A 20610-nucleotide genomic window follows, 5' to 3' on the forward strand; every position below is an offset into this window, starting at 1 on the left:
CTCAAAAATAATAATAGCACAGATAATCTTTAGTATGAAATCATTGCTCACTTCCACATCTACTACTGATTCTCATACTCAACTAGTATTTATACGGATTATTATTTATATGTATTCAAAGAAGAAGAAGAAAGATAAAAAGTATACGAGTGATTACAAAAAAAAAGAAAAAGAACTTACACAAAGAATATGAAATCTCAATCCTATCAATTTCAGATACAATTATCTAAAAAGAATTATATATATACGACAATATAATAATTATATATAAAAAAAATTACTTATTTTGCTTTTATGCTCTAAATTCTACGGCTTATGTCCAAGTATTTCGATAAAATCAAAAATATTTATAAATATTTATTTTAAAGTTAAAATAATAAATATAAATCAAAAATCATAAGTTATAAATCTTAATTTATGACTTTTGACTTATAAGTCATAAGTTAAAAATCAATTCAAAGGACACTATTTAAAAATATTTTTGAAAACACCATTTCAAACATTAAAAAATTAGAATATTTTTTATTGAAAAAGATGGTATGCGTCAATTTGTCCGTCTTGAGTCTTTGACCCAATTTACCCAAAAGTTTTTTTTGTACAGGAAAACTAAAGCTCAACGTGGCAAGGACACGGAGTTATTATGGGCCCCACTCACCAAAAAAAATTATTTTAATACTTTTCAGAAAGACTATTAAAAAAAGATCATCCCATTAGTTCACCGAAAGAAACATTAAAAATCAAGAAGTGGGTCCATTACCAATCAAAAGAAGACACCTCGTTGGACACATGTCTGCTAACTGGGACCCACTTGACTAACAATTTAATAAAACCACAGTTTTGTTTTTTCGGTTTTTTGGCCCCCACCTTTTAAAAAAAATAAAAAATACAAAATTAAGGCATAACTATTTGTTTCTATATATACTTTTATTAATCATACTAATGAAGAGATATTAATATGATGCAAAGAGAAAAGTATTATTAAATTGATAGGAGTAATGGATATCTTTTTTAAGAAATGTGCAAAATAAAATATTTTCTTTCCTTCAATAATAGATTTTTATTATATTAAAAATAATTATTTGATAATTTTTATTTAATTTAAAAAATTAAAAAGATAATTTATTTTTATATCTATTTTTTATCTTGTTATTAAATATTATTTATCATCTAATATGTTTTAAAAATATAAAATTTTTAATAAAATCCAAAAAATAATATACTAATACTATTCGTACTATTCATTATTTCTTTAAGGAAGGTAATAAATCAATAATGGAAATGAATGAGTATATTTTACCTATCTTTAATTTAAATTTTGTTTTATTATTAAAAATAAATTTAGATTAAGGGGAGAGTAGATAAAAGTGGACACATCACACACACTGCTGTCTAATCTATATTTTTTTCAATTACTTACTATTAGTATCATTTATTTTTTAATGAGAGGAACTGAAGTTCCTTTTTTTTTTCTTTTTCCTTCTTTCTTTTTTATTATTTAGTGTGTCATTAATGCAAGATTGTTTTGAAACGGTAAGCAACTTCTCACTTACCTTCCTCCCTTTTTTATTATTATCATTATTATGAGTATTTGTTTATTGGATTATTGTATTCATTGATTTGTGTATCTAATCAAACCTTGTTTTTATATGTACAATATAATACCCACAATAAATATTGAATGATTATTATCTCTAATAACAAATCTTTGCATGCACCTTTTCTTGATTTGTTTGACCCTTGAACTATATGGGGTTTTCACAAACTCTTTCTTTTTTTTTTTTTGATTCAACTAACTTTAGGTAACCAAGAAGAAGTTGGGTTGCTTTGAATTTGGAAAAAAGTTTCATGTATGGTCTGCTTGTGCTTGTAAGTCCCTTTTTTTTCAATAAAGATTGAATCTTTATATGTTGTGTCTCTGTCTTGTTAAGCAGTGACCACTAGATTTGTTGTTTCCTATATATTATAAGTTGATGAAAAGTGATTCTCTGTTTAGGGGGTTTGTTGGTAATGTGTTGTTGAATGGATAGAATTGGAATAGAAGAGTACAAGATGCTGAATAGGGTTATATGGATAGTGATTCCACAAGTTTAGACTTTGGATCCATATTCTCTTCTGTCATAGATTTATTCTGTTTTTTTGTTTTTGTCAAACCTTTTGTTGGCTTAAAACTTAAGTAAATTTTAGGGATTTGAATAATTTTGGTTGGTTAGAAGAAGGGTACTGATGGAAGAGATGTTTCCAACACTTGCTGTATCATATAAACAGGGAAAATTGATATATGATGAATCAGTATTACCTACATGTATTGACTTTGCTGGATATGAGCTGATCCCCAATACGACTAGCTTGCTGTCAGAACCTAACAAGTGCAAACTTCCTTGTTCGGTGTCGAATCATAGAGTGTCCAGGGACAAAGCTAACCTCTTTATGACAGTTGCTGATTGTCATGAAATCAGGAAAGGGAAGAGTTTTTCTTCGACAGTTGTAGCTAATGGGAATTGTTTGATTGCTAGTGAGGTAGAAGATGGTAGATCTATGGACAACAATTTGATTTCACCTACTGATGAGCTTTTCGGAAATATGACTTGTTCTGATTCTCTAGTTGATGAGCGTGTCAGCATGCCTAACCAAGAATGTACAGATTTGGAGGTTAAGGTTGGGAAAATGCCTCCTCGAGATGAGGAAAAGAAGGTTGGTGTATCCCAGATTCTGAGAAAGTCTTTTTCGTGTAGTTTGGCTAATGAGTTGGTTAATGAGTCACAACTTGTAAGTGATATTGTTTCCACCATGGTTGTGGGTGCTGAAGATTATAAAAGAAAATTATCACCATCCCATCTTGAGACCTCACAAGAGATAAAGATAAGCAGGCCAAATACCCTTTGTTTTGATTCTGTACCGCTTTGGGGGCTCATCACGATACAAGGAAAGAGGCCGGAGATGGAAGATACTGCTATAGCTTTACCAAGGTTTCTGAGAATCCCTTCCCATATTTTGACTGATGCGCCAGTTTCTCATGCCCTGAGTCAAACACTTACAGCCCATTTATATGGGGTTTATGATGGACATGGAGGCTCTCAGGTGAATTTCTATCCGTTTTTGTTAAATTCCACTCTTGTTTTTAGTTTCTAGTAACACAAGAACTGTTAAGTTGCCTGTATGTTTAGAGTTCATTACCTATTTGTTTGTCATTTATGCCTATGTACTAAGACCAACTGTTTTTTCCATAGCAGGTAGCTAATTATTGTCATGAGCGTCTCCATATGGTTTTAGCACAGGAGATAGATATCATGAAAGAGGATCCACATAATGGAAGTGTTAACTGGAAGGAGCAATGGTCAAAGGCTTTCTTGAATTGTTTCTGTAGAGTCGATGATGAGGTAGGAGGGTTCTGTAGTGAAACAGACGGGATTGAGCCTGACCTTTCAGTCATTGCTCCTGAAGCAGTTGGATCTACAGCTATAGTTGCTGTTGTTAGTCCAACCCATATTATTGTTGCGAATTGTGGTGATTCAAGGGCAGTCCTTTGTCGGGGAAAACTGCCCATGCCATTATCCATTGACCATAAGGTAAGGCTAGTGTTTGTTGTTACACCGCTCTGCAACATCTGCTAGTAATTTCTTTTTGCAACCATATAATATTCGTTGTTAATTGTTTCCAGCCAAATAGGGAAGATGAGTGTTCACGAATAGAAGAACTGGGAGGGAAGGTCATTAATTGGGATGGACATCGCGTTTCTGGTGTTCTTGCAGTTTCAAGGTCAATTGGTATGTATATTGTACTAGCCGCCTGCAAATTTTGTTGTATTGTTGTATTTTTACTGGAGAGGGTTAAGAGAGTCATCTATATTGTGCTTGATTTGCACATGGAAATGAAGGAATCTCAAAGCTACGATGGAGCAGACCTGCACATGTACCAAACTTAAAGTGTTATTCCATACAATATATAGTGTCAAAGGTCAACCCTGAAGCAGCCCACTGATGTTGGATAACGACGTCTAACTTCAGTTGACATGGTTGTCATTTATTATTTGGAAACTGCTATTCTAGAGATCAAAGCTTTCTTGATTTGACGAGGTTGTCATTTTATTACAGGTGATAGATATTTAAGGCCTTATGTGATTCCAGATCCAGAAATGATGTTTGTACCCCGAGCAAAAGAAGACGACTGTCTAATTTTAGCAAGTGATGGGCTATGGGATGTCTTGACAAATGAAGAAGCTTGTGATGTAGCCCGGAGACGAATTCTTCTCTGGCACAAAAAGAATGGTGGTACTTTGAGTAGGGAAAGGGGTGAAAACGTAGATCCTGCTGCTCAAGATGCTGCAGAGTACTTGACTCGAGTTGCTCTCCAAAGGGGCAGCAGAGATAATATATCTGTGATTGTGGTCGATTTGAAGGCACAGAGGAAATTCAAGAAGAAAACATAACGCACTAAACCATCCTCGTATTTCATTTGTGGATGTAACATTGGAAAGTTATCGTACAGGATGATAATCAAATAGTACTCATTGCAGATTTTAGCTTCCTTTATAATTAGGCTGTTACCGTACATGACGGAAGTTATTCTGACAATAAAAATTCAGCAGAGTTGGTTCAAAGAACAAAGTATTGACTCCCAGCACAGATTATTTATGTTACTGTAGTTTAATGTTGTCTTCCCAGAACTCTCTCACTGAACACACAACTACACAAGTAGAAACAAGTTATGTGAGTGAGCTTGCTGTTTTTGTATCTATCCTTTTCTTGAGGTCTAATTTTCTGTTGCCATTTCTTGGTTTTGTTTTACCACCGTCTATAATTTCCCCTTCTCCGCGCATTTGCTTGTCGTGTTGGTCCAAAAGCATTCAAACATAGATGGTAGTCAAAGTCAGCAGCTTTTGAGCAAGAAAAGAGAAGAAACTATCAAACAAACATAGTTCTCAAAACTTGAAAATGACAAAGCTGGCAGCTTGACAGGATGTATTACAAGTAATTGGTGCATTTTGTAAGCTACTTTCTTGGAATACATGGGTAGAAAATCAATGAAAGTTAAAGAATGTTGAGGAATGGCATACTGTTCGACCAAAAATGATAAATTAAGTACTGTTTTTAATACACTTGCTCTAATTTTCTGGCAGCAAAAGTTTAAGTCTAACTCTCTTGATCCTGTTCATGGATTAACCAAAATGTGCAAAAGCTCAATTTTCCTCTGTCATTTCCTCAGTTAGTTAAAAAGAATGATACTGTGACAATACTAGGTAACATAGATATCATTATGAGTGTAGCTACAGAGATCAATGCAGTCAGTTATGTCTAATGGAAGTTGGTTAGGCACCTCTCATTCCATTCAGAGATTCTTCTTCTTCAGAGGTCAAGAACTAAGCATTACAGTTGAATGATTTATAAGTTAAATTTTTTTTTTTTCAGAACAAGCCAATACAATTATACAAATATACAGGTAGAAACAGACACTGCAGATGGAAACATTACAAATAAAAACATGTGTGTCTCGACTTTGCTTAATCACACTCCACATACTACATATACATGTCAAACTCACTACTATCTTGGCATTCTACAGCATGCTGGATGGAAATAGCATTGAGCCTAATGTAACTTGTATTATGACACAGATCAGTCAGTATCAGGTGTATTGTAGGAGAACTTCGATAACAGTTGGGGAACTCCGGCTATTATTGGCCCATATGTCTGCATACAAGGGTATTGATTGCATTAGTTCAAGTATAACATCGAGTAAGGCCAACTGTCTGTAAGAATCCATTGTGATAAAAGAAAAACAGATTGATCAATTAGCATGGTAATATTCTATCATGAATGTGCCTGCTGTACAGTACCTTGAAATTTTCATGAACTTGGCACAATGGAACGGCAATAAGTTTGAGGTTCTTCGGTACAATGAATTTGCAACTTTCGGGCAACCTCACTAGAAATAGTTTTGTGCACTCCTACAAAGAAAGAAGTTAACCTTGCTAATGCCTTCAAGAACTCCTGACAGCTAACTAGACAAATTTCAGAATATTATGACCAAGTACCTTTGGCCTTTTTATATTAGGTGGCAAAACTGGGTAAATCAATGTTTCAAAGTCAGGTCTCCACCACATCCCAAGGCATTCACCGACCTACGTATATATCAAATGAAACATTTAAAAGATGCGTAGCCAAAAATATAAATTGAAAACGCTACGTAAAATGATGAATACCTCCCATCTGTCATCTTCTTCGCTCATGGATAATTTACTTGAGAGTTTACGTCTAAGACATTCAATTTCTGTGTATGTCAACAAGAAAAATTCTTCAGCGCTCAAACTACCAGCTTCAACATAGAAAACTGGATAAAATGAGAAAAGATATCGTTGAACCTGATTCACCAGGCCTAAGACGACCACCTGGAAGTTTGTACAGGGAATGCCGTACTTGCAATAATAATAGATGTGGATGTTTGAACAAATCAACCTGCAATGCAACGTATGCATACTATATCATCTAACAACAACCAAGAATCGCCCCTTTCTAATGCAGTATATAATTCAATGGGTAATTGACATTTTTAACAACAGAAGAATACATAAAGGCTTGAGTTGTTTGAATAGAAATTGCACCCCGTACTACAACCGTCCATGAGGATGCACATGAATAAGTATCAAGATCATTCACTTAAAATCAGGCACCAATTTATGGAACTTGAACTATTGGAACAGATGTCGGAACTACAATCTCTACTGCTCTTTTGATATTTAACTACTCACACTGGAAATTAGTAAATTGCAGACTTAGAGCCTGTTTGCATTGGCGTATAAGCCATAAGTTATTAGCCCGTCCAAACAGGCTCTTAGAACCTGCAAAGTTGCAAAACTGACTGCTGAACTATCTCGATGACTCCATGTTTAAGCAGTTTATGATACAAACAGGTTTTGTCGCAGCTCACGGTGTTGGCTCCCACTACAACAAAAACAACTTTCGTCTTTATCGGCATTAGTTAAGTGCCATTAGAACCAATGTCGCTAAAGGCTTTAGGGACATATATAAAGAGTGACAATTGCCGCTAAAAATACATATTCTTAATTGCCGCTAATGGTCATTTTTATTGTAGTGTCTACTTATTCAGCACTTCATGAGCCAACCATGCTTAGCTGCAGTATCAAGTTGTTTATCATAAGGCGGAGGCGTAGAAGGTACATCTTTAGGTCACTATGTTCCCTCAAAAAAACTTCAGCCAGGAGGCGTTTACTCGTGGATATTGAATCAAAGCAGTAGGGCCTGGATCCTACAACTACATAGTGAAATAACAGAAGAACCTCTGTTGCAATTCTATTCCAAAATGAGAACCCTACAACTTCAAGCTACTTTCTCACTAAGAAGAAAGAAATGCAAGATAAGATAACAGCTTTTAGAGATGGAAACCACGTGTAGTCTTTGAAAAGTTTAGACCATTTCTCGATTTATGTTACATCCTTGTGCACGAGCCACGGGACACTATATCGTCCCAATTTTATTGAATGTTCCATTTGACAAAGTTACTGGCCTGCTAAGCCAAGTCAGTCGCTTATTGCGATTTTATATAAAGTTAAAATGGTGTTAGAGATCCAAAACAATTTTAAACATATATTTATATCCAAAACTTCTCTTTTAAAGTTTATAGTTTATTCGGGATTTCTGATCTCCTGTATTAGTTCTGATTTACATTTTGATCAATAATGATCCCTTAACCATTCATAATTTTGCCAGCTAAATTCATCTTTAATGCTACCAGCTTCTTTAGATAAAGCTCCACACCATTAAGATTATAGGCACACCTTAAACTGTCAGGAGTCGTTTGATAGCTGATTAGGAGAAATAACATACATGTATGAGATCTTGTATAAGTAAAATATATTTGATAGTTGGTTATGACTATGTATAAAATTAATAATACAATGTTTGTTTTGCAATTCAAAAACCTGTATAGCTAACACATATATAAGTTATAAGGAAATCTATATATAGTTTTATGCAACATATAAGATGAAACTACTAAACCCTACACAAACAAATTCAAAACTAGTTCATGTGTTACTAATACCTAAATAACTCTAGTTAGCTACAAAACAAAACCCTCAACTCTTGCAGAAAAGCACTTATATTAAGGGAGCAAAATTCCAGAGGCTAATTTTTAGGCTGTAACAACTGAGACTTTCAATTATTTCTAAAGAAATGGCGCTTTGATCATGTATTTTATATTAGAAAATTAAACAAATATATATATATATATATGTATATCAACTTGTGAAACATGTTTTGCGATAATCGTGGCTCCGCCTCTGAATTTTGAAACTTATAATAATTTGGATCGCAGTATCTAAAGCTACTGTATACTCAACCCTTGCCTGTAGTTGTATTGAAAAAAGGAAGAAAAAGAAACTAACCAAAAGCACAGCTTGTACACAAGTCCTGATTCCATGAGTATTATAGCTGAAATAAAGAGGAAAAAAAAATGAACACACAATATATTATTATTATTATTATATTGATAGAAAGTATAGAAAAATATATACTTGAATTTGAAGCGTTGAATGCGATGATCCAAGGTTTCCTCCTCCTTCAATGGAAGCGATTCTTTTGAACCAAAATAGTAATGATTGAGTGGGTAAATATCCAAAACATCCAAATTTCCACCTGCCATTGACAAACTCAAGAAACAGAGTTGCTATTCTTCCACTTATTAATTAAATAACAAAAAACACAAACCACGTGTCTCTTCCACAGAGGGTTTGAGCGGCCTCAAACTTCAAATGACTAAATCACAAATATTATGAAACACAAACACACTGCCAATTTCCTTCCCGTTTCATTTTATATGTCTTTTTTGACTTAATATCATATTTAAAAAAAAAAAAAAACTTTAAATTTATTATTTTAAAATAAATTTTAAATATTTGAGTAGCAAAATATTATTTTATTAAGGACAAAAAAAATTTAAAATTAGTTATTATAGTAAACCGATGTTCAATTTGTTTATCAAACATTAATATGGAACAGACGTGTGATTTTGGACAGAACAAGTCTTCCTATTTTGAGGCCATTGTTATTTGAAATTTTGATATATTAGTTTCACGGCACATGCATTACATGTGTATTGTACATATTATTTATTATGTTGAAAAATAGGCTTTGTTTTAATTTGGGATAAGGATATGAAAAATATACTAATTTTGATTAAACTTTCATGAGAACCTATTACCTTCCTAGACTCTTTAATACAGTATTTTAAACATATATAATTGTATACATGAAAATAAAAAATAATATAAAATTATAAATAGTAATATGTCCACGTGGGCACGTATATACCTCTAAAATATATTATTAAATAGTTCAGGGAAAAAAATAACTATTAAATAGTTCAACAAGGTAATAGATCCTCATGAAAGTTTAATATCGCAACACCAAATTCGACCAAAGTTAGTATTTCAGACCTTTATCCCTTTAAATTATAAAAAAGAGCCACATATATTTATTTTTAAATTGACAACTGACTTAAAATAACCATAGAAGTACTAATTAGTGTCACGATATTAATTACTACTATTTCCTTCATTTAAGAATAAGTGGTGTTTTACCTCTTTTTTTTGGATAAAATTTAGTTTACATAATCAAGAACAAGTTAATAATGTTCTTCCAATTTTATCTTTTTTTTTTTGAAAAAAAGTGCTACATGCATTTATTTAGTATATTGACAACAAATTTGGAATAATCGTACTAAGTAGTGACGCTTTATTAATTATTCCCTCCGTCCTATTTTATGTGGCACAATTTTCTTTTTGGTCAATCCCAAAAAGAAAGTCACATTTTCTTATATGGTATATTTATATGTATAATTTCTTTTTTACCCTTATTGGTCCCACTAAATTTTAAAGATAGTACCTAATGCATTAATGAAGAGAGAGAAAAATTAGTTTACTTTTTTGAAGGGTAATTTGGTAAACATTTCAAAGTCTTTATTATTTCTTAAACTTCTTGCCCGATCAAATGTTGCCACATAAAATGAGACGGAGAGAGTATTATTTTTTCTCTATTTCAAAATAAGTGGTGTTTTAACTTCTTATTTTTTGTTTACTATAAAATAAATTTTATGTTACATAATCAAGAACACGTTAATAATGTTCTCTCAAATTTATCGTTATTTAAAATAATAAAAAAGAGTTACATGTGTTTATTAAAAGTAAATTAGAAAAAATGCATCTCACTTTTTAGAAATACTTAATTTCCTTAAGAGGTGTGCACAAGCTAAAAATACGACTTATTTTGAAATGAAGGGCTATTGTGCTATGTTTTTTTTTGTTAGTTTCACAGCACGTACATTGTACGAGTATATCGTATATATAGTATACGGTTTTGTAAATAGAATCAATATTACTATATTAATGTTTTTTAGTAAATAATTATAATTTAAAAATACATAGCACAAGTTCTTTTAAATTTATATTCAGATTGTCATAGAGTAACTTTTACTTTGAGATCAAATCGACCAAATGTCATTGAAACATTTCAAAATATATCCAAAGTTTAAATATGTAGACAAAGAAACAGTTTTTTTTCAGTATTATTTTTACTTCACTCGATTTTGTAAATAAATCTAACCAACAATTTTTTTAAACAAAAAATCAATACAAAAAATGTTACTAATAGTCTTTCTTCTTGAGGTTATGAAACTAAATGATGGTCACCATTTAGATATAATTTTTCTCTTAATTATTCATTACTTGAAATTTAGCATGTGCATGACATTAATAATGATTATCATAAGTATTTTAATATTTTATCTTTATATGTAATGTATCTTTTACCAATTAATATTTGAATAAGACTATCATAGAGAGGTAATTGTACAAAAAAAAAAGGTACTTTATTGTTGTAACGACTAATGATTAAATTGAGGTTTGAGTGTATGTCAAGTATTTAGTTTGACCAATTCTTTATTTTAGATATACATATATATTTTAGAAGCATAATTTAATTTTAATATATGAATAACATCACCTTTGGTGAAATTTTTTTTATATCTTTAAGTTTCTACCTTATTTTTGTAGAATTGTAGTCTTCTCCTTTTTCCAGCTGTATATATATCATATAGTTGTTGTCTGATGAAAGTATCTAGTATTTTATAAAAGTTGTACCGTGATATAAAATATTAAACTTTTTCATTAATAAAAATTAATAAATGAATACAATTTAAAGTATTGTTTATAGAATCCTTAATTTGATTTAAGATTATTTTATATTCAATCACTTTTTTCTTATCTACTTTTATATAGATAGTATAGAGTGTATCTTGTGACATAACATTTTCTCAAGTTAAAATGAACACAAAATAACAGGAGATTCATACTTAAGAAAATTTCGTACTCAATAGAAATATTAAAAAGAAAAAATATATGAAACGATACATAGCCTATGAATAAGAAAGATGAAAACATATGTTTATACTATATTCACTATAGTGTTTCATTTGATTAAAATCTATTGCCACCAACATTCTACTTTCTCCTTTAATTGTTACTTATATATCTATTAAAAATAGGGAAACTTTCACATATAACCATTTAAAAATAGCCTAATTACTCTCCATAGCTATAATTTGACAATTACATTTCATAGCTACATGTTATATGGAAGACAGAGGCGAGAGAGACTGGGAGAGAGAGGAGAGAGGCGAGAGAGAGGGAAAAGAGTGGGAGATAGGTGAATTGTATATGTATATCGGTTAGATAATTGTATATTATACGTATGATTTGTATATATGATAAGTGAGATTGAGAGAGAAAGGAGAGAGGCGAGCGAGTCTAACACCTCATAACTCGAAATAGCTAGTAATAAGTTAATAAACTAAAAAGTGGAAAGAAAGGGGAAAATCTGAAATTTTTTCTAAGTTTAAGAAGGGAGTTTTGGTCATTTTAAAACGGCCATAACTTCAAGCTCAGGATGAGTTAGAGGTAGTTCTTGATATGGTTGGAAATCCCTTGGAGAGATCCTTCCAACGCTGCCGAGTTTGCGCATTTTCGATATCGTATGAGGGAGATATTCCTATAGGAAGTTAGGTTGTTGAAGTAAAGAAAATCCATTTTCGGATTTAAGTAAGGGCAAACTAGTCTTTTCACCCATTTATTTCCTAATTCGTTTTAAGGGTTTATTAGGGGTAAAAATAAGCCTTAAGTCAATTTTGGAAATCAATTCACGCTTAGGGTTTGGAGAAGAGAGAAGAGAAGAAGGAAAAGAGAGAAAGATCAAAGTTTTGCCAAGAACTCCAAGGAATTTTGAGTAAAATTCATCGGGGGTGATCCCTATTGAGGTATATGAGGTCTTTCGTGTTGGGTTAATTCGTCCGTACACCAATCTTGTTTCAATTCAGTGGTTTTAAAATTGTTTACATGATTAGAAGTGAATTCTTGATGAATCTTGTCTAATCCCTATTTGGTTAAGTTGTTTGAATGCCTATTGATGTTGATTTGTAGTTTTCGATGTTGTTTTCGAGTTAGATCTATTGGGTATTGAAGGTATTGATGATTCTAAAGATTTGGGAAAAGAACTAGGGAGGTTTAGGGGATTTAACGTTGAAAATCGAAGAGAGAAGTTCGTCAGCCACACCTGGGCAGCACCAAGCGCGTCGCGCCCCAGCTGTGCTAGGGGGCCTTGGGCGGCGTGCCTGCAGTGCCCCAGGATGAGGCCTCAACCAACTGGTCTGGCACGGTGCTCCCCAAACGCGCCTGGATCGGCGTTTTTCGCCTAGTTTTCGTAGTTTAGCCCTTCTAAGTCCTTCCAAGGTACATTAACACCTTCCAATGATTCTAATTACTTCAAATTATTTTTAAACACCTATAAATCATCAAAGAACACAAATCATAACCTTGAATCGATAATCCAATTCAAGGAAAGCTAAGATCACAATCGAAGAAGTTAAGAGTTAAGTCTAAAGTTACGAAGTTAGTCCAAAACAAAGCTCTTAAAAGGTTTTCAAGAGTTTTTGCTTAACGTTTTAACTTCATGGTAATGCTTGAATTTCAAGTTAAAGTAAAGAGTAACAAGTTGAAGTCTTTCCTTCAAAAGAAATATAAGGGAACTAAGTATTCCCTAAGATTTGAGTAAAACTAAAGTTTTCATGTTAAGCAAGGAATAAAAAGTTGAGTTTCATTTCTCAAAGGTTATAAGTGAACTAAATATTCCCTAAAAGTTTATAAATATTTTCACATTTAAGTTAAGAGAAAACTAAGATTTGCCAAAGAGATTTGAACAAGAAAAGAGAACATTGATTCCAAGAGAGCTTTTTTATAAGCTAAGTGTTGAGCAATTATCTCAACCCAAAGAAAGGAAGTTATTTTAAAAGCATGAGCTAAAGTAAATTTTGGGAGTAGTATTGAGAACCTATGTGGGGATGAGAGTTCACAATTAACTCAAGTCTCCATAAAACCATGCGGTCATCCAGTGGCGGAGCCTGGAATTTCATAAATGGTGTCCAAAATATGTTATTTAATCATTTCGGGTATATTTTACTTGTATATATGCTTTTTTTCCGACGAAGGATGTATACCCTTACTTCTATGTGGCTACGCCACTGTAGCCATCATGGGTATTAATGGGTCATACTTTTTAGATGATCACGTAAGTTAAGCTAGTGGATCCACTAAGTTAAGTAAGGTCATATATCGATGGCAAGGTATAGGATGGTCCTTGGCAGCGTGAGGTAAAACGTTGTACCATCACTTAGGCTCATAGTGATGGTTGTCGGTTAGAGAATCTCCAACAGAAGTTATATTACTTTAAATGAATAAATTTAAGTTCGTTATTGTTTTAATTTTTAATGAACTAAGATTGTTTCAGTTGCTTTAAATACACACACACACACACACACACACACACATATATATATATATACACATGTGTTTTACTGCTTTATATATTGAATTGATTATCCATGAGTTGAGCAGAGCGAAGGTAAGTGTTCCTTCTTAGTCCTTTTCAAGCTTAAGTTGTTGTTTAGCATTCCAACTCGCATACTCGTACATTCAATGTACTGATTTCAGTTGCCCTGCATCGTCTTATGATGCAGACGCAAGAAATCAGGATCATTATCCAGCGCCTCGTTGATCCAGTTTGAGCACTTAGAGTTAATGGTGAGCCTCCTTGCAATTTGGAGGACTCTTTTATTTCTTTCTAGTCTTTTCATTTTATAGAATGTTGTGGGGTTTGTCCCAATATTCATCTTGGTATTATAGAGGCTTCATAGAACATATAGTCAGACAAAAAAGTTCAGTTTGAGTATCTCTTTATTTACAAATATTGTATCTCTTTATTTACAAATATTTTATCATGAGACTTAAGTGTCATTTTGGCCAAGCTACTTTATATTAAGTAATTCTTTTGAGAATGTTTACTTGTTGTATGATGAGTTAAGTCTTACGCTGAGTTAAGTAAGCCAAGACAAGGGTTCGCTCAAGGTCAACAATTGTCATTTGGTATCGGCCACGTTCAGGGTGTAGGTTCGGAGCGTGACAGTGAGATTGCGAGAGGAAGGAGAGAGGCGAGCGAGATTGGGAGAGATAGGAGAGAGGCGATCGATATTGAGAGAGGGAGGAGAGAGGCGAGCGAGAGAGGAAAAAGAGTGGGAGAGAGGTGAATCGTATATGTATATAATTGTATATTATACATATATATTTGTATATATGGTAAGCGAGATTGGGAGAGGGAGGAGAGAGGTGAGTGATATTGGTATAGGGAGGAGATAGGCGAGGGAGAGAGGGTAGAGAGTGGGAGAGAGGTGAATTTTATATGTATATCAGTTAGATAATTGTATATTATACATATGTATTTGTATATTCTGGCGAATTATACATATACAAACGTGACTAATTATACAAACTCAATGTGAGCCCATATTATTAGTGTATAATGATAGTTGCGAGTGGTAATTGTAGCAAAATATAACTATGATGAGTAATTAAATAATATAAGTTTGCTTAACAGCGTAATTTTCTCTAAAAATAATCAGTATCATGACTATATTATGATATTGTAAGTAAAAGTGAAAAATCTATTTTTGAATTCGTGGATTTAACATCAAATCTAATGATTCAATGGACTACGTTGACGCCCGTTGTTCTAGTAAAATTAGAAAGAAACCCCTTCATTTGAGGGTAAAAAATAAAAATTAAAAAAACAAAGAAGAAATATCTTACCTAAATCATGTGGTTTTTTCATATTTATTTTTTATTATTGTCTTTCCCACAACTTTTCGTCACCGTTAACTCATGGAAATCGTAAGAAAAATAGGAGTATAAATTTATGAATGATTTTCCACAATTTGATTACTATTTCTTTCTTACGTGGTACCTCAAATTTCGTTGAATTTTGAACTTAATCAACTGTTGCAAAAAACCCTTAGATTTTTTAAGAAGAAGAAGAGTAAAAAACTTTTTAAATATCATAGTTTAAAAGTGAGAGGAAGCCCCTCTATTTATAGCTAACAAATAGTAGTATGAGTAGGTACTAATTGTGCCTTATCAGAAGAGTTACAATCTTTCGTAAAAGTCACTTTTCATCGGAAAAGTCACAACTCATTGAAAAAGAACAACCCTTTTGAACAGTCACAACCCTTCAAACAAATCACAACTCTTCGAAAATGTCAAAACCCGTCAAAAAAAAGTTCACAACCTTTTGAAAAAGTTACAACACTTTGAAAAATTCACAACCCTTTAATATTATAGGGTATCTACTATTAATATAATACAAATAATTAAACTAATAAATAAAATGAATGAAGTATTTTTAGTTGAAAGTATTATAGTAAATTAACATTCAGTATAGAAGTTCATACTGTTAAAGGTAATATATGTTGTGAGATATACTATAACATGGATGTCTACTAAATATAATTTCGTTATTATTTCATTACTCTTCTATTATTACTCGACACAAGTGTCCATAGTGCAGGTTCAATTTCTATTATTTTTTGTTTCTCTTTAGGTGACCCAGATGAATATTTAGAGAGTCAATTATATTTTAATATAGCTTTATATATTTTAATTTGTTATTAATGTAATTTATAATTTTTATGTAATTTTTAAGTAATATATATTACTTTTTCTATCCCAATATATGTAGCACAAATATAATTCCAAGAGTCAATATGTTATTAATAATTGAGATTTACGATACTTTTTATGTAGTTTCTAAATTAAATAGTACTTGTTATTTCTTTCGTTCCATATTATGTAATACATATAAACTGATTTTATGAATCAATTGATTTTTTTTTATAAGCAATCGATTTTTTTAATATATATTTAGCTTTATGTCTTAGCAACTCAGCGATCTAGACTTGTACAAAAATAAAACATAAACTTGTGCATGAAAAGCCAATACTTCAGTATAATTCAGACTATGATTTTTAAAAATTTTAAACAATTTGTGGCATATCACATACAAACAACAACAATAATAATATATTCAGTATAATTCTAAAAGAATGCTCTAAAAAAGATAAAGTATATGTAGACTTTATCACTATCTCATGGAGATAAAAAGATTGTTCTTGCATACGCTTAATTCAAGTACATCCAATCCAAGTACAAAGAAGAATGAAATAGTGTAGAAAAAAAAATAGCAACTAACAATTAAAGCAGTGCAGAGGAACAAGACCAACAAAATAATATGATACTAGCAACACAGTAAACCACTGACTATGAGGGATATCAAAAGTACGAACTACAGCAATACAGTTAATACAACGAATAACACCAACAAGACTATACCGTCAAAAAACAAACACAACCCTCAATTATCCGACAACCTTCTACCTTAATATGTGTTTTCAACACCCACCTATATAAGGTCATGTTCTCTATAAATTAAAGTTACACATGTTTTGTCTAATCATATGATCCCAAATACATCTTACGTCGACCTCTATCTCTCCTAGTACCTACTATAACCAACCTTTTTCATCTCCTCACTGTGAATTTGAACATCTCTTCTTCACATGTACAAACAATCTAAATCTCACTTTCTCATCTTGTACGCTACGGGAACACTTTTAACTTATCCCAAATATCCTTATTCCTAATTTTATCAATCCCTTTATGTCCATATATCCACCTTCTTAACATGCAACTTCTAAACATGACAGTTTTTGACTAGACAATATTTTACCCCATACAACAAAGTCGGTCTAACCACCTCTTTATAAAAAAATTATCTTTAAGTTTTAGTGGTACCTTTTTATCACATATATAAAACCTAGCTTATAGACAAATCCTAAATTCATGCCAATATATGATCATCTTCCCAAATTTAGGTTTTTTCCCATCATAAAATCATGTCAAATCTTTCCCCATGAAAACAACCTAGATTCTAAAGCTTAAGAATCAATGCACAGGGTTAAGGAGTCGAATATTATCCTTATCAACAAATTATATGGGAAAAACAAGGGCAGACGGCCCAAAATAGCTTGTCCCAAGTCAAAGAACACAATATAGAAAATAGGAATTTTGAGGCTAATCCTGCGATAAAATTGTTTCGCCCCGCTATAACAACCCCATCCTCGATAGTGGAAATTAACTTCGCTATAGCGATAGGAGAACTGCTATAGTGGGACGCCTTCCGCTATAGTGGTCTCGAAGAAACTTCAGAAGCTCAAAATTCCAAAAAGATCATTTTTACACCGCTATCTCTTTTCCTGACGTCTCGACGTATACCTTTCACTTCAAGAACTATTTCAAGAGTTTTACTTACCTGAATTTGATTTTAAAATTCTCTATGGACTCCTTAATGCTTTGGCTACAAGAAAACATCAATCAAACCTTCAAACATACCCCACCTATTTCTGAACGGTCCTAGACCTTTGAAATACACTATTAAATAGTGCAGGAAATAAAATATCCTTTTCAAAGTTCGATATTATTACAACACTTTTGATCAAATTGAAATTCAGATATATTTTAGACCCTTGTCCCAAAGATCAAAAGTCAAAAACCCCATTTTGATTAATTTGATATTTATTATAAATTTCAGAATATAATATAATTCATTTAATTTGATATTTAAAAATCCAAACTAACTTATACCCCTAAGTTAATTTAAGGTTGATAATTTAGACTATTATTGAAAAGGACAAATTTCACAAAGTGATACAACAACCTCTTTTGCGTATTTTAAAAAAAAATGGAGCAGTTGCACTTGCTACAGGAAGTCGGCATCTCGTTAGATTATATTAGACAAGAAAATAGAAAATTCCAAATATTCATATCATTTTCGAACTGTACATAAGTTTATATTGAGTTCTCAAAAAATCAACCAACTCTTGATTCTTCTTTGAGGAATTTTTTCAAATAGTTAGTATAATGAATTTAATTATGCTTCATAGCTCTAGATTACATATTTATGGATTTTGGTATAATCTAAAATGTTTTGTTTGTATAATTCATGAGTTTGTATACTTTGCGAGTAATTTTATATAATTTATGGATATATTTATATGATTGAGTATTTGTTATATAAATTCAAACTAACTAATTTATACAAACGCAGAAATCGGAACTTAAAACTTTTATACAATTTAAGTTAAACAAGATTACGTTATGTACAAAAGTTATATAAATTTATATTATAGAAATTCCGATTTTACAAACGTATGAATCATACAAATTCGAAATCCCAACCCACATAATTTCATTGATTATTTGTTGCAAGTAGTAATTAACTAAAATTATAACTATAATAACTAATTAACTAGTATATGTTTGATTAACCACGTAATTTTTTTCTTTTCTTTTGGATGTTATTATACCAACATGTTGGAATATATATTTGATTTTGTTCATATTCTAATTTGTCTTCTTCTTTTTTTATAATAAAAAAAGATACTTATCTAAATGACAATTAATTGTTATGTATAATATAATTCGTTTGCCTAGTATAAATATTAAATAGTTACCTATGCAATCAATCACAATTCACATACAAACATAAATTAGAACTGTCATGCTTGGTATCGAATATCAATTAACATTAGATCCAATCTATTAGAGCCTATAGAGAAATTTAAACAATAAAAGATACTCCAACTTGTTCGTAATCTGGGTTGGGTCGATACAGGAGTAAAAATCAAAGTTAAATTCATTTAATCAGATTTTTAATTATTCAATCAAATCAAACTAAATATAACTTGAAATTAATTGTTGTCAATTTAGTTCGATTTTTAAGAAACATAATGAGATTTTTCTTTTTTTCCCCTACAAATAAAAGCGAATATTTTGCCGTTTTCCAACTTATAATCCATAATGAACCTTTTATTGTTATGCTATAACTTTGTTCAACTACGGAGAAACTCTTTTAATATGTAAAAGTTTTAATCAAGTGAATAATGTTAGATAAGAAATACACGCGCATGCGCACACAGCCGACACATGTACGCACGCACGCACACCTCATTGTTGTGTTACTTTCTTAAATAAGTGAGTTTTGATTCATGACTTTCTTTTCATAAAGAACTCAATATATATATATATATATATATATATATATATATATATATATTGTGTAATGATAACCTATTTGTTTAGTTCAGTTTTTTATTTGGATTGTTATTATAAAATCAAACCAAATCAAATCAAATGTTATTGTTTTTTGTAAAACTTAAATTCAAATAAAATAAACAGTTTAATTTATCATTTTGATTCTATTATTTATTTAAATCTATTTTTAACATAACAATGAACATCCAGCTCCTACTACATCAATTTGTTTTTGCATTTTGATGTGGCATGGCAATAGTTAAGAATTTTGTACGATTTTTGTGGATAATATTTCGCTCTTTCTACAATAATTAAAACTAAAAAAGACAGTTCAAGTTGAGAACACAAGTGAGTCCATAAAACTTTTAAGTACTTCATTAAATTATGTAGAAACTTTGAAAGTAAGAAAAGTGACCATTACTTTATGCTAACTCAAAAAGAAGAATGAAAAAGATGAGCAATAAAATATTTTGGGATAAAAGAAGTACATAATATGAAAAAGCTAAACCACTTCTCGTTCTAGAATACAAGAAAAGAAATGTTACAAGTGTGTTTGGTAAGGAGAAAATAATTTTTAATTTTCTTATGTTTGATTGGTCAAATTATTTTTAAAATTTTCTTATATAGAAAAATATAATTTTTAAAAATAAAGAAAATAACTTAATGAAAGTATGAAAAATAAATTTGACAAGTGATATTCGAAGTTTATTGTCTTCTCCCTACCTACCATAACATCTTGAATCTCTGCCCATTGACCATTCCATCCCAGCACCCCCATTCCCTACTCCCTACCTGAAAGAGGGTCGATTTATTTTTATCGAACATCACCCTAGGCAGTCTTGCAAACGCCTGCAACACTCAGCCTATCTTACTCCCACAAATTTGACTAAGTATAAAAATACTTTAACAGCAAAGTTAAACAACAGACAAAATGTACAGGAACTCGTCCCAACCTTTATTAATCTTATAATTAATACAAAGCGAAGGCTTCACGAATTTGTCTAAGGCCAGAAACACACTCTATAGCCTTAAACGAAATTTCCGCCCTTATAAAATTTCTGCACATGGCA

At 31.4% G+C, this 20610-nt stretch overlaps 2 protein-coding genes across 11 annotated transcripts; one reads left to right on the top strand and one right to left on the bottom strand.

The window, feature by feature from the left end:
• Positions 1-1411: 1411 nt before the first annotated feature.
• LOC107026343 (protein phosphatase 2C 50) lies at positions 1412-4769 on the top strand. 9 transcript variants are annotated; one of them, XM_015227280.2, is made up of 6 exons: positions 1412-1530; positions 1800-1866; positions 2266-3078; positions 3228-3566; positions 3659-3764; positions 4092-4769. In XM_015227280.2, the coding sequence occupies exons 2-6, from the start codon at positions 1846-1848 to the stop codon at positions 4424-4426; spliced, it is 1614 nt and encodes a 537-aa protein (XP_015082766.1). In that variant the 5' UTR covers positions 1412-1530; positions 1800-1845; the 3' UTR covers positions 4427-4769. The 9 variants fall into 9 exon arrangements, with proteins under 9 accessions (XP_015082766.1, XP_015082770.1, XP_027774230.1 ...); XM_015227284.2 differs by having other exon boundaries at positions 1413-1530; positions 2514-3078; XM_027918429.1 differs by lacking the exon at positions 1800-1866 and having other exon boundaries at positions 1449-1530.
• A 605-nt stretch (positions 4770-5374) lies between these two features.
• Positions 5375-8833, bottom strand: LOC107025546 (pre-mRNA cleavage factor Im 25 kDa subunit 1). Of its 2 annotated transcripts, none has more exons than XM_027918431.1 (7): positions 8531-8833; positions 8402-8447; positions 6386-6452; positions 6200-6267; positions 6032-6118; positions 5834-5944; positions 5375-5687 (listed from the first exon to the last, which is right to left on the bottom strand). In XM_027918431.1, exons 1-7 carry the CDS (start codon positions 8656-8658, stop codon positions 5613-5615), a joined length of 582 nt encoding a protein of 193 aa, XP_027774232.1. In that variant the 5' UTR covers positions 8659-8833; the 3' UTR covers positions 5375-5612. The 2 variants fall into 2 exon arrangements, with proteins under 2 accessions (XP_027774232.1, XP_015081817.1); XM_015226331.2 differs by having other exon boundaries at positions 6359-6452; positions 8531-8828.
• Positions 8834-20610: the final 11777 nt, after the last annotated feature.

The sequence above is a fragment of the Solanum pennellii genome, chromosome 7 (assembly GCF_001406875.1).
Source record: "Solanum pennellii chromosome 7, SPENNV200".
Taxonomy (NCBI): Eukaryota; Viridiplantae; Streptophyta; class Magnoliopsida; order Solanales; family Solanaceae; genus Solanum; species Solanum pennellii.